This window comes from Myxocyprinus asiaticus, chromosome 8 (genome assembly GCF_019703515.2).
Source record: "Myxocyprinus asiaticus isolate MX2 ecotype Aquarium Trade chromosome 8, UBuf_Myxa_2, whole genome shotgun sequence".
In the NCBI taxonomy this organism is placed as follows: Eukaryota; Metazoa; Chordata; class Actinopteri; order Cypriniformes; family Catostomidae; genus Myxocyprinus; species Myxocyprinus asiaticus.
In genome coordinates this window covers 49,321,221-49,338,758 of record NC_059351.1, presented here as the reverse complement: position 1 = coordinate 49,338,758, position 17,538 = coordinate 49,321,221, and the positions used below count along the sequence as shown (strand labels likewise).

General features: G+C 44.8%; 1 protein-coding gene across 1 annotated transcript in view; it reads left to right on the top strand.

Moving 5' to 3' along the window:
* Positions 1-14,726, top strand: part of LOC127445028 (uncharacterized) — a 29,719-nt gene extending 14,993 nt beyond the window's left edge. The window contains exons 2-3 of the mRNA XM_051704756.1: positions 8,590-14,368; positions 14,600-14,726. Coding sequence (XP_051560716.1) covers positions 9,311-10,531 — 1,221 coding nt within the window. The 5' untranslated portion in view covers positions 8,590-9,310 and the 3' untranslated portion in view covers positions 10,532-14,368; positions 14,600-14,726. The remainder of the gene's footprint in view (positions 1-8,589; positions 14,369-14,599) is intronic.
* The last annotated feature ends 2,812 nt before the right edge of the window (positions 14,727-17,538 follow it).

Below are 17,538 nucleotides of genomic sequence, written 5' to 3'. Positions count from 1 at the left end.
ATACCACAGGACACCTTCAGAGGTCTCGTGGAGTCCATGGCCTCGGCAGTTCGGTGCTGTTTTGGCAGCACGTGGAGGACCAACATCATATTAGGCAAGTGGTCATAATGTTTTGCTCATCAGTGTGTTTACATTTGGTTTTGGTAAAGGCCTTTTGCTGTTGTCAAGACCCAACTTGGGCCAATCCTTGGTGTGCATATGAGTAAGGTGTATTTAATGGGTGTGTAACACAGGGTCTTTTCCCTTGACGAAGTGAGTGGAGATGTTTAGTTAATGATCAGTCACGTTTGATTGCAACACAGTGAAAACATTGCTGTGAGATTGTCGGCTAAGAAGTAAACTAGTCAGATGGTGTTTGTGTTTCTGTTTCCATGACACAAATAGGATAATAGACATATAAACTCATGGATGTACTGTCTTTGGTTGACTTAAGGGAGGAGTTCATCATTTGAAGAGAAGTTACTGTATGTAATTTACATAGGAAGAGTAAATATTTCACATTATATTTGATAAGTAATCACAGTGATGGTAGCGCAAATGCATATTAGACACACACCAGTTTGATCGCACTGCTCAGGGGCGTAATCAAACCAATCTGATCATAAGTGCGAAGTTACCACCACCATGCATTTGTAATTGGAAAAAAAATAAAAGAGTGCAACATTCGATTTTTCAGAGAAATGGTAAATCTGTAAATGTTAAGATAAAGCATTTAGGTTAAATTAAGTGGCACTAACCCATGTGTATTCTGCAAAAGCAGTGAGACGTGTATGAAGGTGTTTAATAAGGTTGCTGGTGTTTCCGGCTTTGGCTTGGAATCTCTGTCGACATTCATGGCAGATGTGAATGAGCTCTCGATTGCAGCATCGGAGAGCGGACTGTCCAGTCTGACGGGGCTCCATCTGGCACCCACGACCAGACCTCTGGAACCTCCACGTCTTGCCTTTGGAAGGCATGCGGAAGACTTAAGTTGCTTACCATTGGCAGTGGTTGACATGATCACTCAGGCCAGGGCTTCATCTACGAGGCACCTGTATGCCTTGAAGTGATGTCTGTTCAAAAGGGAGCGCTGTCTCCAAACAGAGGATCACCCACTGGGTCACTGACGCCATCGCTATGGCATATCACGCCCAGGACGTGCCCCCCCCTTGGGGCTACGAGCCCAGTCTACTAGGAGTGTGGTGGCCTTCTGGGCTCTGATTAATGGCGCCTCTTTAGCAGACATCTGCAGAACGGCGGGCTGGGCAACACCCAACACCTTTGTGAGATTCTATAATCTTCGGGTTGAGCCTGTTTTGCCCCGTGTGTTTTCAGGTACGAACAAGTAAGTTCTGGGACAGCTGGCCGGGTGTACCACTTGCGCATAGCGCTTTTCCCCTCCCCCATGTGAAGACGTGTGCTTTGGCTCCCAGTTGTGTCCACAAAGTTGTGGACCCTGGATGATTTTCCTCCTTAGCCCTGTGGCAGGCGGGTTTGTGGAGAAACTCGCTGCCAGCCCAGTACGTGTGCTAACTAGGCCCTGTACTGGGGTCAGTGCTCCACATGCGCTGGTTCCCCGTAGGTAACCCCGTGTGATGTATCTCCCGCAAAATTGTTTCCCTGTTGGTAAACTGCGTCTTCCTTGGGCAGAGGTTCCTCTGACCGTGGTCAGCATGTCTGTAGAGCTCCTCCCCCCTTGGGTAGGACCTAACATGGGACTTCTCCACATGACATACTTCTGACAAAACTCTGTAAGATCATGTGACGTATTTCCACTCAAATACCCCCCCCCCCGCAGTGTCTTCCCCTTGGGAGTGACACCCCCCCACACAGACACTTATGGGCCCCAGTCGGTAAATGATTTCCACTCTTTTTGGGGAGAAAAAAGAGGAGAAGAGGCCACGGCTGGGCTAGCCTGTCCCCATTTTTTGGGCAGTCGACTTATCCCCAAAGTACAGGGGAACGTTTGACGCTCGTAGGAGGTGGGAGGTTACATGACAGCCTGGTGCGCTGGCTACAAGGCACACAGCGGTCTGCCCGTCTCGGAATGCCAGTCCACGTAACAGTTGTGGTGTTTTGTATAGGGACCCCTAGTGTCACTACATCAACACAATGTCGAGTGAGTGACACATAGGGAACGTCCTGGTTACTTTCATAACCTCCGTTCCCTGATGGAGGGAACGAGACGTTGTGTCCCTCTTGCCACAACACTGAACTACCCGCTGAAATGGCCAGGACTTTGTCTCGGCTCCTCAGCACAAAACCTGAATGAGTGGTTGCGAGCCAGCTTCTTTAATACCCGTATGTCCGGTGAAGTGGCATGCAAAATCCACTCGGCAATTCCCATTGGCCTTTTATCAAAGATCAGAGGTGTTCGGGGCTCCCAAGGGTGACCCCTAGTTTTACTACATCGACACAACATCTCATTCCCTCCATCAGGGAACGGAGGTTATGAAAGTAACTAGGACGATCTTAGTGTTAAAAAAATCTTGAGATCATATCGGCCTCAACTTTCCTGATTGCCGCATAAATAATTAAAATAAACGTGACTTTGGTTTGATGATTTTTAATATAGTGCAAAGACGTTCATACGTTTTTGAGTGTGGCTTAAGTGTCCAAATACTTTATTAGGGCCACTGTACATGTTTAGAGTGTCTGTAAAACTTCAATCTCTTTGTTTTGTCACTGTATATTTAGGGCCCAAGCACTGAAACTGCGAAGGCCCTATTGTTCTTCTAAGGATTTTTATTCTTCTTCTTCTTTTCAATGTATGTATGTATTCTTATATATGGCAGACCTCTGCCTTTCCTATGGAGGAAGCGGGAGCCGGGTGAACAATTCACATAAGACTTTAATGGCACACTTTTCAGTGTACAGCAAAACATAAACGTGCTTTTCTGCACAATAAAAATCACATTCAGCAACACTCAACAGCCTTGCATTTCAGCAGTCACTGTGGCACAGTCACACACAGCTCCGTGCGTCTGTCTCTCCCTGTCTTCTGCTGTCTTCTCTCCTTAAATACTCCCGCTGCTCCTCCCTGGAACGCGAGACCGGTGTGCAAACAGGTGGAAATTGTTTACCACTTATCTCTCCGGCCTAGCTCTGCCCTGATGCCGCTCGGCCATGCCCTGCTTGCCACAATATAGATAGATAGTAGAGGTGTAATGGTTCAAATTTCTCATGGTTCGGTTTGTATCACCATTTTGGGGTCACTGTTTCGGTACAGTTCGGTATTTATGTTCAGAAAAAGAAATATTACAGCCAAATCCCAAATAAATACACTATTGTGATGAGGCAGACATGGAATGATGATCTAAATGCAGCTTTTAATGGAAACCAAAGATAAACAAAGTAACTCAGAATAAAATTAAACAAAAACATGGGAACCCAAGCACAGAACATGATAACACATGAAGACTGACAAAGAAACCAGGGGAAACAAGGGTTTAAATACACATGGGCAAACAAGGAAACGAGGAACACCTGGGGAAAACAATCAGGGGAAAACCAATGATAAAATGAAACTACAAAAGGACTACAAACTAACAGGAAACAGGAACTAAACAAGAATTTAAATAAAAATAAAATAAAAGTCAACACAAAAACAGGGAATATGTGACAACTATATGGCCAAAAGTTTGTGGACACCATATGTGCTTGCTGAACATTTGATTTCAAAACCTTAGGCATCAATTTCCCCCTTTGCTGTAATAACAGCTTCCACTCTTCTGGGAAGGCTTTCCACTATACTGTATGTAGTAACATGGCTGCAGGGATTTGCTCTCATTCAGACACAAGGCTATCAGTGAGGTCTGGAACTGATGTTGGTCGATGGGGCCTGACTTACAGTTGTTGTTCCAGTTCACCCCAAAAGTGATCAGTGGGGTTCAGGTCTGGGCTTTGTGCAGGCCAGTCAATTTCTTCCACGCCAGACACAGTAAACCATTTCTTTATGGACCTCACTTTGTTCACAGGGGCATTGTCATGCTGGAACAGAAAAGGGCTTTCCCCAAACAGTTGCCACAAATTAGGAAGCACACAAAGCCCAAGCCATTACATAAAGATACATTAACATTTTTCTTTACTGGATTTAATGGAGTAACCAAATTTGTTAATTAGAAGGGGGTGTCCACAAACTTTTGGCCATATAGTGTATATTCTATTTGGTAACAGACACTGACACTTCAAGAGATTTGCCCTCACTACAAATCACTATGTTTTTACAACAGTAACCATAGTTTAACCATGGTATTTGTAGTAAAATCATAGTAACCACAAAATTAACATAGTTACTGTCATGGTTACAATACTATAGTACAATCAAGGTTACTATATGGAAACTACAGTATTACTAGTGTAAAACAATGGTTAATTGTATCAAAACTATGATTTCTGCCAAGAAAACAATGGTGACAACAGTCATTGTTACTTCAGTCGTGGCTACTACAATATTACTATAGTAAAACCATGGTTACTATATGGCTACTACAGTAGTACTGAATAAAACCATGGTTAATTTTCATTAGTGTCCTTAACTAAAAAAAAAAAATGCTCTAATTATTAACATATATTCAACATCACTATAGAATGAATAAACTTGCTGTAAAAATGTATGCTAGAAGGGATGTCGTAACGCAACGTGAGTGTTTTAATCATATGCAGAAATCCCACATCTTCATCAACGGAGTAAGGGCAATATAACTATGACAATGAACACCCCGAGCACTTTAGTTCTTGTTTCATGTCTGTCCGAACTAGCACCAAGTGCCTGTTTAAAGATGGAAGGGTTTGTGTCTGTGGGCAGTTTCGGGCTCACCTGCGGCTCTGTGCGCACCGCACGCTATATATTCCCAGGTGATGTCAGCGTAAATCAATAATCAAACATCGATGTATTACAGGTATACGGCACTTGCGTCAAGCTGTGTCTGCAAACCGTGCCTGTTTTGTAAATGTTTTTTGACCATCGCTGTTTTGATTGACTGCAGTTCCTAGACAGGAGACTTGAATGCCACAGGGGCTTCTATCTTGCAGCTTGTTTTCTCAGCATGCCATTTTCAACTTCACACTAATGCGTGCAGAAATGTGATGTCATCAACTGATTTAACATACTTACAGTTAATAGGACAACTTCACCGTGTAGAAAGTTGACCCATGTGAAACACAGCCGAAGTGTGCATCTACAGAGCCATACAGATGCATTAGCGGAGGTTACAACTGTGCATGTCTATTTGGCACTTTATTTTCTTTGCCAAAGTGTATGATCCAGATGCGTTATTAAACCAGAGATGAACCGCGGAGGAAATGCTTACTGAACCGTGGGTGGTGAACCATGCGGTTTGGTTTTTTACCGAGAACCGTTACACCCCTGATAGATAGATAGATAGATAGATAGATAGATTCACATTTAGATTATATTATATATAAATTTATTTTAACAAATAGCATCAAACATGCAGTATTTACATATATAAAAGCTTATCCTGTATAATGCACTTCCAATAAAAACATTTGGCATAATGCGAGCAGACATTTCAGGTGAATAAAGCTGCTAAATAATCACAGATTCAAAAATATTAACAGAACTTCAACTAGAAGGTAAAAATGTTACTTAACCAATCTGATGTGGTTGTTGCATTTTCATCAGTTGACCCTCACAATGAAATGCATGCTGTTTTTCTTCAGTCATTGGATTGGATCATAAGCAGAGAACATGAAACATAAGTACTGTTAAAATGCACTCTTTTAACATTTAAAAATGTTTTCACTATAATGTTTTAATTGCAAAATAGACTTCAGAAGATGAAAGTTGAGTTTAAGCTTTAATTTGATACCAAGTTTGTGAACATTGATGAAGTTTTTCATATAAACAAAGCATTTGTTATATAGCCACATTCAAATGGCCAACCTGTTGGCCAGTGACAGATAACAGGTTTAAAATGATCATGTAAGACGGCCTCTGTACCTCCCCCATTTTCACCTTCAGTCACCAAAATTGGTACGTATATAGTTCTCATCAAGCTGGACAACTTTCAGACTTATAATTATTAGCTCTGCCCAACAGGAAGTCATCCATTTTGGATTGTTTGAAAAATGCATGCTCTGGAATTTGAAATACTCCTCCAAGGTATTTCATGTTACAGGTACCAAATGTGGGCGACATCATGCCAAGACATTGACGATACTAAATTGCGAACAGATTTTGAAATATCGAACAGTGTTGCCGTAGTGAGGCATTAAATTAATGGCAAAAAATGGGAAGCAAGCAGTGTCTCATATCTTCTGTGTGCAATGTGTGATTTAGATCAAAATTGAGATGTATGTTGGGGGCTAATCACATGGATTTGACTGTTTTGGGTCACAGACATAGCACCACCACCGGGCAGCAGGAAGTGTGGCTCTTACAAGAGACTTTAAAATAGTTATCTTACCCAAATTGCTTCAGAATTGTTTAGAATAATGTCAAATGGCAAATGCATGTGTCCACCTTGCATTGTTTTCCGAAAGCCAATGGGTGGAAATGGACCCATGGTGCTTGGGCCTGTCATTGCTGCTTGCAGCTATATTTGGTTGTTATTGTTGTGTGTCAATTCACACCTGCAAACTTCCTTGAGAAAGGGCACAACAGCTCTTTCTGCTTATCTAAGGAAATGATCATCTTGGCAACGCTTCTGAGCAGCTATTTTCTATGTCTATCAAGCGGCATAAATGTACTGCTCCTATCTACAGTGAGTGGAGATGTTTAGTTAATGATCAGTCACATTTGATTGCAACACAGTGAAAACATTACTGTGAGATTGTCGGCTAAGAAGTAAACTAGTCAGATGGTGTTTGTGTTTCTGTTTCCATAACACAAATAGGATAATAGACATATAAACTCATGGATGTACTGTCTTTGGTTGACTTAAGGGAGGAGTTCATCATTTGAAGAGAAGTTACTGTATGTAATTTACATAGGAAGAGTAAATATTTCACATTATATTTGATAAGTAATCACAGTGATGGTAGCGCAAATGCATATTAGACACACACCAGTTTGATCGCACTGCTTAGGGGCGTGATCAAACCAATCTGATCATAAGTGTGAAGTTACCACCACCATGCATTTGTAATTGGAAAAAAAATAAAAGAGTGCAACATTCAATTTTTGATAAATTTGTAAATGTTAAGATAAAGCATTTAGGTTAAATTAAGTGGCACTAACCCATGTGTATTCTGCAAAAGCAGTGGGATGTGTATGAAGGTGTTTAATAAGGTTGCTGGTGTTTCCGGCTTTGGCTTGTAATCTCTGTCGACATTCACGGCAGATGTGTTTTCCCGGTCTCGTCAGGCAAAAGCCCAAATAATTCCAAATCTCGTTACGTGAATAGTGTTTTTAAAAAAGCTTTTCACTCACCAAAGTTTTATTTAAATCCATATTATCCATTAGGAGACTCGACCACCAAATTAAAACGCTGGGATTCTGATGTGTGTGTTTGAAGTGCAGGAAAACCACAAATGTAAAAATAAACAATACCATATAAGGGGCAAATTCTAAGCAGCATTTTGCACTCTTAAAGAGCACTGCGTGAAGGGGATGCCACTCGAAAAAACTACATTTTTAATGTTATTGCAGACATAGGTCTGATTCATATGAAAGTTTTAGCAAAAATAATATTTACTGCCACACATACAACGTAACTCAAGGTACTGCTGTATTGGCGGTTCTGCCGTTGAAAAAATATTGTGGCACCACCAGTATTACGAAGCTTTAGTATTGCAATACTAACGTAGCACCAGTCTGCCATGCAACCCTAACATGTACTAATGTAAAATTAGGAAATTATCAAATATGTTTGATTTTGCAGGTGAAATTTACAAAACACCATGTCATTGAATTAGTTTAGCAGTTATTTTACAGGAGTGTAAAAACAGATGTATTAAAACAGATAGTTCCGACTCTAAACTCTAATTGGATGAGCAACAGTAGAAGGCATTGTACAGTGTGATAAATGCACAATTGTATTTTGCAACAGCCTACAGTTAGGCTAAAGAACAACTTTACTTGAATGAAAAATTGTTTATTCCCATTAGTGTTGATTATTGTTGATATATGTAAGTATTTCTTGAACATTAGTGTCTATTATGATGTGGCTTCTATCTTATTAAAGCAATATTGCTTTAATTTAATAAAGCATCCCTGATTTAAACTCGAATAGCAAAAATGGTGTTCATCAGTTATAAATGTTAATTTCAATGCTGAAAGTTTTGATTTCAATGACATTTTTAAATATATTAAAAAAAATTAATAAAAATAATAATTGTTTTATTGCTGTTTAAATATAAATATTTATTGTAATATTGGTCCCTATGAACAATATGTTTTTTTTATTATTTGATTTTGTATTTTTTTTTTTTCTTTATATTTTAATTAAAAAAAATTGTTTTTTACATGCAATAAAATTTTTGTTCCACTGAGTATCCTGAGTATGGTAAAATATTAAGATATTTTATGACTGGGTGTTTATTGATCCAAAGAACAAATTAAGGCCAAAGCAGTGGGTGGAATGCATAGGGATTAAATTTTGTTAATGTGTTTGTGTGCATGTGTATGTTTTTGTCATTTCTCAGGACACAGCAGGACAGGAGAGGTACCGCACTATAACCACAGCATAATACAGAGGGGCCATGGTTCCCTTTCTGTCACTCACTCTACATTGTGTCGATGTAGTGACACTAGGGGTCACTCTTGTGAGCCCCAAACACCTCCTCTGCTTTTTTGAAAAAGGGCCAATGACAATTGGCGAGTGAAATTTGCATGCCACTCCCCCGGACATATGGGTATAAAAGGAGCACATTTCAGCGGCTTCTCCCCCTCTGCATCTGTGGTTTTCAGAGAACGCCCCTGGGTGTTTCAGCAGAAACAACTAAAAGAGTATATTCTAAAAAAAAAAGTATTTTTTCTTTCTAAAAGAGCGGCACACACGGAACGTCTTTTTGAAGATGCCTTTCCGTCTGTGTGTTATTCCTGGTTGCGGTCGATATCTCTCCGCTTCTGACGGCCACGATCGCTGTCTTTCGTGTCTGGGCGCTGCCCACGCGGAGACATCGTTCGTGGATGGGTCTTGTCCTCACTGTGAGAACATGACTATGGCAACGTTGTGGTCGCGGCTTGCATTCGTAAGAAAGCAACGATTGGTTCCTGCCCCCCGTTCCTTTCTTCCTGGAAGTGCATGAGGAGCTGACAAGATCGTGGGAGGCACCTTTTACTGCCCGGTCCCGGTCTTTCAGCTCCCCCGCTCTCACTACCCTCGATGGCGGAGTGGCCAGGGGGTATTTGGTGATCCCCCAGATGGATGAGGCGCTCGCAGTGCACCTGTGTCCGCAGAGCGCCGCCACCTGGCATGGGTGCCCAAAACTCCCGTCCAGGGCCTGTAGGTTTACGTCATCCCTGACAGCTAGAGCCTACAGTGCCGCTGGACAAGCCGCCTCTACCCTGCATGCCATGGCTGTCCTGCAAGTACACCAAGCCAAGGGGCTAAAAGAACTGCAAGAGGGTAGTTCTGACCCGGGATTGATGCAGGAGCTGCGTTCAGCGACCGACCTCGCTCTCCGGGTGACTAAGATCACGGCACGGACTCTCGGGCAGGTGATGTCCACCCTGGTGGTCCAGGAGCGCCACCTTTGGCTCAACTTGATTGAGATGCGTGAGGCTGACAAGGCATGGTTTCTTGACGCCCCCATCTCCCAGGTTGGCCTATTCGGCGACACCGTCGAGGACTTTGCCCAGCAGTTCTTGGCGGTGAAGCAGCAGACGGAGGCCATACAGCACATCCTGCCCCAGTGCGGCTCAAGACCCCGCACCCCATCTGCTCGTTTCCAAGGGCATCCTCCTGCAGCTACAACATCGGCTTTGCCGCAGCCCGCCCCCGTGGCCCGGCCACGATGTGGAGCCCAGCGCAGGAAGCAGACGCCACCGTCTCACGGCCGGCCACCAAGAACCCGAGGAAGGCTTCGAAGCGCCCCTGAGACGGGCGACCCAGGGGCAAGAAGACCCGCTTCTCCGGAGCTGGTGAGCAGACCATTCCATCCCCTGGTGGAGGGCCGGGAGGAGAATCTTTTGTTTTGTTTTCATTTCATTTCGCCACATGTCCAAGAGACTGCGGTACCCAAAAATACGACAAAAGAGCAGTTTTCTTGTTCCCTGGGTCACATGTTCGGTGTGCACGGCAGTCGTCACGACCACCGTCCACCGTCCCATCTTTGCAGGTATGGCGCCCCAGCGGCGGTCCCCCCGCCCCTGTGTGCCCAGCTGTGGCACAAACACGCCCACACGGGATTGGGTCCGGTGGACTATGGGGACGAGACTCCTCCCCCCTCCTCGGCCAATTTTATGGTGGGTGGCAGGAGCCAGGTAAGTGCTTTGATGTCCCTGAACTCAGCACGGCCACGGGGCTCGAATTCCCTCGATATGGCACCTCGAGCCCCGCCGCGAGGCTCCACCCACCGGTATGTCCGACGTGTTCATTCCCTTGGTCCCCCTCACCCGGAGTTTGGACGCCGCGGTGGCTGACCCGGGCCGTCCGACTCAGCTACGCAATTCAGTTTGCCAGGCCAGGTTCAGCGGCGTCCGCTTCACCTCGGTGAAGGGTAAGAATGCCGCTACCTTGCATGCGGAGATCGCTACACTTCTACGCAAGGGTACGATAGAGCCTGTCCTTCCAGCCGAGATGAAGAAAGGGTTCTACAGCCCTTCATCATACCGAAAAAAGGCAGTGGGTTGCGACCAGTACTGAACCAGGCTTTGCACAGACTCCTGTTCAAGATGCTGATGCAAAAATGCATTCTAGTGAGCGTCCGGCATCAAGATTGGTTCGCGGCGTTAGACCTGAAGGACGCGTGCTTTCACGTCTCGGTCTTACCTCGACACAGGCCCTTCCTGCGGTTTGCCTTCGAAGGCCAGGCGTACTAGTACAAGGTCCTCCCCTTCGGCCTGTCCCTGTTCCCTCGCGTCTTCACAAAGGTCGCAGAGGCTGCCCTAGCCCCGCTAAGGGAAGTGGGCGTCCGCATCTTCAACTATCTCGATGACTGGCTAATCCTAGCTCACTCTCGAGAGTTGCTGTGCACACACAGGGACCTCGTGCTCCAGCACCTCAGCCGACTGGGGCATTGGGTCAACTGGGAAAAGAGCAAGCTCTCCCCAGTTCAGAGCATCCCTTTTCTCGGTCTGGAGTTGGACTCCATGATGACTCTCGATGACAGCGCGCCTCACGAAAGAGCGCGCACAGTCGGTGCTGAACTGCTGAAATGAAGGCATTCAGAAGGAGAGCAGTAGTTCCACTGAAATTTTTCAGAGGCTCCTGGGACATATGGCATCCTCAGCGGCGGCCACACCGCTCAGGTTCATGCATATGAGACCGCTTCAGACTCAAGTCCCGAGATGGGCATGGTGCCGCGGGACACATCACATGGCCATCAGGCCGATCTGTCGCCGCCTCTTCAGCCCGTGGACCGACCTTGCATTTCTACGGGCAGGTGTTCCCCTAGAGCAGGTCTCCAGGCGTGTCGTGGTTACAACAGACGCCTCCAAGACGGGCTGGGGTGCCGTATGCAATGGGCACTCAGCCGCCGGCTCCTGGACTGGCCCGCGGCTGCGTTGGCACATCAAGTGCCTAGAGTTGTTGGCAGTACTGCTCGCCCTGTGGAGGTTTTCGGCCGTTGATCCAGGGCAAGCACGTGTTGGTCCGGATGGACAACACAGCATTGGTAGTGTACATCAACCTCCAAGGTGGTCTACGCTCCCATTGCAGGTCACAACTTGCCCGCCATCTCCTCCTCTGGAGTTAGCAGCGCCTCAAGTCGCTACGAGCCACTCACATCCCGGGCGACCTCAACACCGCAGCGGACGCGCTGTCACGTCAGGTTACCCTCAGGGGAGAGTGGAGACTCCACCCTCAGGTGGTCCAGCTGATTTGGAGTTGATTCAGTCGAGCACAGGTAGACCTGTTTGCTTCCCGGGAATCCTCTCACTGCCCGCTCTGGTACGCCCTGACCGAGGCACCCCTCGGTATAGATGTGCTGGCACACAGCTGACCCCCTGGACTACGCAAGTATGTGTTTCCCCCAGTGAGCCTACTTGCACAGACCCTGTGCAAGGTCAGGGAGGACGAGGAGCAGGTCATCCTAGTAGCACCCTACTGGCCCACCCAGACATGGTTCTTGGATCTCACGCTCCTCGCGACAGCCCCCCACGGTGGTAGACACGATCACTCAGACTAGGGCTCCCTCAATGAGGCACCTGTATGCCTTGAAGCGGCATCTGTTCGCTAAGTGGTGTTCTTCCCGACGCGAAGACCCCCAGAGATGCGCAGTCGGATCAGTGCTTTCCTTCCTGCAGGAGAGGCTGGAGGGGCGGCTGTCCCCCTCCACCCTGAAGGTGTATGTTGCCGCTATTTTGGTGCATCACGATGCAGAAGATGGTAAGTATATGGGAAAGCACGACTTGATCATCAGGTTCCTGAGAGGTGCTAGGAGGTTGAATCCCTCCAGACCGCACCTTGTCCCCTCATGAGACCTCTTCGTAGTCCTTTGGGGTCTACAGGGAGCTCCCTTTGATCCCTTGGAGTCAGCTGAGCTTAAGGCACTCTCTTTGAAGACTGCCCTCCTGACTGCGCTCTCACTTCCATCAAAAGGGTAGGGGACCTGCAGGCGTTCTCTTTCAGCGAATCGTGCCTGGAGTTCGGTCCGGGTTACTCTCACGTGATCCTGAGACCCCGACCGGGCTATGTGCCCAAGGTTCCCACGACTCCTTTTAGGGATCAGGTGGTGAACCTGCAAGTGCTGCCCCAGGAGGAGGCAGACCCAGCCTGGCGTTGCTGTGTCCGGTGCGAGCTTTACACATCTATTTGGATCACACGCAGAGCCTTAGAAGCTCCGAGCAGCTCTTTGTTTGCTTTGGTGCACAGCGGAAAGGAAGCGCTGTCTCCAAACAGAGGATCGCCCACTGGATCATTGACGCCATCACGATGGCATATCAGACTCGGGACATGCCACCCCCTGCAGGGTTACGAGCCCACTCCACCAGGAGTGTGGCGGCCTCCTGGGCCCTGGCCAGTGGTGCCTATTTGGCAGACATCTGCAGAGCAGTGGGCTGGGCAACACCCAACACCTTTGCAAGGTTCTACAATCTCCGGGTTGAAACGGTCTTGTCCCGTGTATTGGCTGGCAGGAGCAGGTAAGTTCTGGGACAACTGGCCGGGTGTACCGCTTGCGCATAGCGCCTTTCCCCTCCCTTGAGGTGAAGACTTGCGCTCTTGACTCCCAACTGTGTTCACAGACTGTGATCCCTGGGTGACTTTCCTCCTTAGCCCTCTGGCAGCTGAGTTTGTGGAGAAACTTGCTGACCGACCCAGTACGTGCGCTAATGAGCCCCTGTACTGAGGTAGGTGCTCCACATGTGCTGGTTCCCCGAAGGTGACCCCATGTGATATCTTCCGCAAAATTGTTTCCTTGACAGCAAACTGCGTCTTCCTTGTGCAGGTCCCCTCTGCCCCTGGTCGCCATGCTTTGTAGAAACTTCTCCCCCTTTGGGTAGAACCTACCATGGGACCTCTCCACATGACATACTTCTGATAAGACTCGGTAAGACCATGTGACATATTCCACTCAAAATACCCCCCCCCCCCTTTTTGGGCAGGGTGTGGTCTCCGCGGTGTCTTCCCCTTGGGAGGGACACCCCTGACACAGACACTTATGGCTTCCAGTCAGTTAACAAGTTCCACTCTTTTTGGGGAGAAAAGAGAGGAAAAGAGGCCTCGGCTGGGCTAGCCTGTCCCTATAGTTGGGCAGTCGACTTGTTCCTGAAGGACTGTTAGATGCTCATAAGAGCGTTGGGGGAGGTTACGTGACGGCCTGGTGCGCTGGCTACAAGGCACACAGCAGTCTGCCCATCACACACCGCCAGTTCACGCAACACAGTTCAGCTAGTTATGGCGTTTTGTATAGGGACCCCTAGTGTCACTACATCGACAACGTCGAAAGAGTGACAGATAGGGAACGTCCTGGTTACTTTCATAACCTCCGTTCCCTGATGGAGGGAACGAGACGTTGTGTCCCTCTTGCCACAACACTGAACTACCCGCTGAAATGGCCGGGACCTGGTCTCGGCTCCTCAGCACAAAACCTGAATGAGTGGTAGCATAACAGCTCCTTTTATACCCATATGTCCAGGGGAGTGGCATGCAAATTTCACTCGCCAATTCTCATTGGCCTTTTTTTCCAAAAAGCAAAGGTGTTTGGGGCTCCCAAGAGTGACCCTTAGTGTCACTACAGCGACACAACGTCTCGTTCCCTCCATCAGGGAACGGAGGTTACGAAAGTAACCAGGACGGCTTCCTGCCGTGCAAGACTGGTGAGTTTACTTCCTTGTAACAGTACAATTGTTTATAGCCTTTAAAAAGTCCTACTTTGCAAAGAAGTTACTCAAAGGCTAAAGATAAAGCTTTGTGTGTTAAAACACGTGTGCATATGGAAATATGGAAGTTAATGAGAATGATTATTTGAATATCACTATGAAAACCACTATCATATTCATTTAAGAAAGATGAATAAGAGTGTGTGTGTGTGTGTGTGTATTTTCTAGGGCAACTCAGATTAAAACATAATCTTAGGACAATGCTCAGGTGATCCTGGTGGGGAATAAATGTGATCTGGAGGACGACGGACTGGTGGCCGCAGAGAATGGCCAGAGACTGGCTAATGAACTAGGCATGTTGCAAGCCATTAAAAAATATTAGCCACACACACTGACAGGATAATTAATCCAAAAATGAAAATTCTGTCACCATTTACTCACCCTCATGTTGTTCCAAACCCGTATCTCCTTTTGTTTTCCACAGAAGAAAGAAAGTCATACGGGTTTGGAACAAGATGAGGAAGAGTAAATGATGATAGAATTTTAATTTCAGGGTAAACGAAAGCTTTTTTTTTTTTTTTAGATGGAGACCTGAATTAAGTGTGTATGCTGCATTTTCCTCTGAAATACAGACGTTGTTACAGAGCAAAAGAATGACCGGAAGAAATGCAATGATACAGGATTTTACAATACTGAGTGCAAATGTGTTGCTCAAGTGCTTTATATCTACTTTCATTGTTTAACACAGGTGTACATTGACGGAACCTTAGACAAGCCCATATAATAAATCTATCTTCGTGAAATTGATGAGTTTAAGTGCAAAATGGATTGCTGTGGACTGTAGGCCGTTGATAGGCCAATGTTCAATAATATCAAAATAAACAATATATTGCCTTCTAAAGCCACTTTTTGTATTGTCTTATCAATGCTTTACTCGTCTGCTACAATAATGTAATGCGTATTATTTAACTAAAACTACTGTATTAATAATTCTTTAAACATTATATATTGAAATAATGTTTTTTAAGGGGCTTTCTCAGCAAGCATTTAGATATGCAATTAATTGCGATTAATTTGATTAATTAATTGGCATATCATGTAATTAATACAGTAAAAAATTAATTGACAGCCCTAGTATAAATATTTTTGAAATCGTTCCCCTTCTATTTTCATCTCTCTTTCTGCCTTTCTTTTTTTGCAGGCTTCCAGTTTTTTGAGGCGAGTGCTAAGGACAACATTAACGTGAAGCAGGTGTTTGAGCGGCTGGTTGACATAATCTGTGACAAAATTAACAAAAGATTGGATGTAGACCCCAGCATGTTAACCGAGCACAAAGGCCGATTCTGCAAGTCACGCCCCCTGATGGACAAAGTGGCTGCGGATGTTAATTATCCTTTTTCAACAAACACTCATACATAAAGGCAAACATTCACACACATGCACACAGCTACAAACAAACACAATTCCTATCTATCTTACACACACATACACTGGAAGAGGGACTCTTTTACAAGCATACATACACATAAGAGCAACCAATATATAATATGAAACGTCAGCCAAACATTAAGAATCAAGCATGAGCCCCTACTACCGTTCAGTTCTTTAACTTCTCACAATCTCAATTTAGGCCCCTCAGGAATTAAATGAATAGGGACGTGTTTCCATTAGTGTGATTTGTGGCTGCTATTGCATTGCACTATGTTGTTGTAATGAAAAAGGCCGGAAAGCACTGCATGGAGCTGGATCCAGAGCAGCAATAAGAAATACAGAATGCCAAAGTGTTAATTGAATGCTCATAAAGTTTGTTTACACCATACTCCGATAAAATACATTGGGTTGAGCGTGAAGTAGCTTTAAAAAGTTTTTAATTATTGTAAATGGACGTAATATCATGTTTTACTTAAATATACGTGATAAATCTTTGTTTAAAACATGTTTAAGAAATGTTCTGGAAATATTTAGTAAATACAATTTTCAAACTTCATTGGTTGTTACTTGTTTGAAAGTGTGGCATCAAGTTTGCTTACCTGTGGACACTAAATGTAACTAGTGTTGTCACAAAGTACCATTTCTTTGGTACCTAATTGATACTAAAATAAAAAAGATGTAACATAATGTAGTGTTTCTGCAGTACCGATAGAACCGAGCACCGACTCAATACGGTACCAGCGTGCAGTATGACTGACACACAGCAGCTTTTAAATGCTCACATGCTTATTTTGAACTCATGCTCTGTTACTCCTTTTACACTGAAATGGACAATTAATCAAATTAAAATCGTGACATGTCCTAGTGTGATTTATTAAACTGCTAAAGGCTGCAATATGGATGAGTGGATGAGTAGCGTACTTCAATGTATAAATCCGACCACTCAAAGACTGGAAATGCCACAGACATTGAGAATCATTCACATTGTATGAGATGACAGAGCAGAGCACTAATCCACTTTAAAGCGTGTGTTACACGTAGACTACATATTTACAGTATATAGTTAAATCACCGCATTTGCGCTTTAATCTCAACTCAACTTTATTTATATAGCATTTAAAACAACAGAGTTATAAAATTTTAAACATTAAAAAATTTCAAAATTACCATATACACAAACACCAGTAGTCTAAAATACAAACACATGTCTTGCATTTCATTTGTCATACTCAAAGGCCAGTGTAAAGAGATGAGATTTTAGATGTGACTTAAAAGTGACTTAAAATCTTCAATAACTGTTTCCATCCAAGTGTTTTTTGCGACAAAATGTGTAGCGCATCAAAAATTATCGGTATAGCTGATGGAAATGCAAAATATTGCTAAAACTTCACGTGTCGAGATAATATTTTTCTGTTTAACTCTAGCGCGTAAACTATGTCGATACTTCAAATGTTGCGAAAAACTGGTTTGGAAACATTTTATCGATAAAATTGCCATTAACACAAAAATGTAGTGTCACTTTACAGAATTTACCCCAATCGTTAGCCTGTGTTAATCATGACGACAAGGTATACATCCTTGAAAGCCAATTTCTTGTACGTGAAGCATTACTCGCACTGCACAGATCTGATGCTGCAAACACATCTGCCTCATGACACTTGCAGGAGTGCCAACACAAATATCTCTCATGCACCTGTCATCGACAAGTGCACGGAGAACAAATAAATGGCCACTCT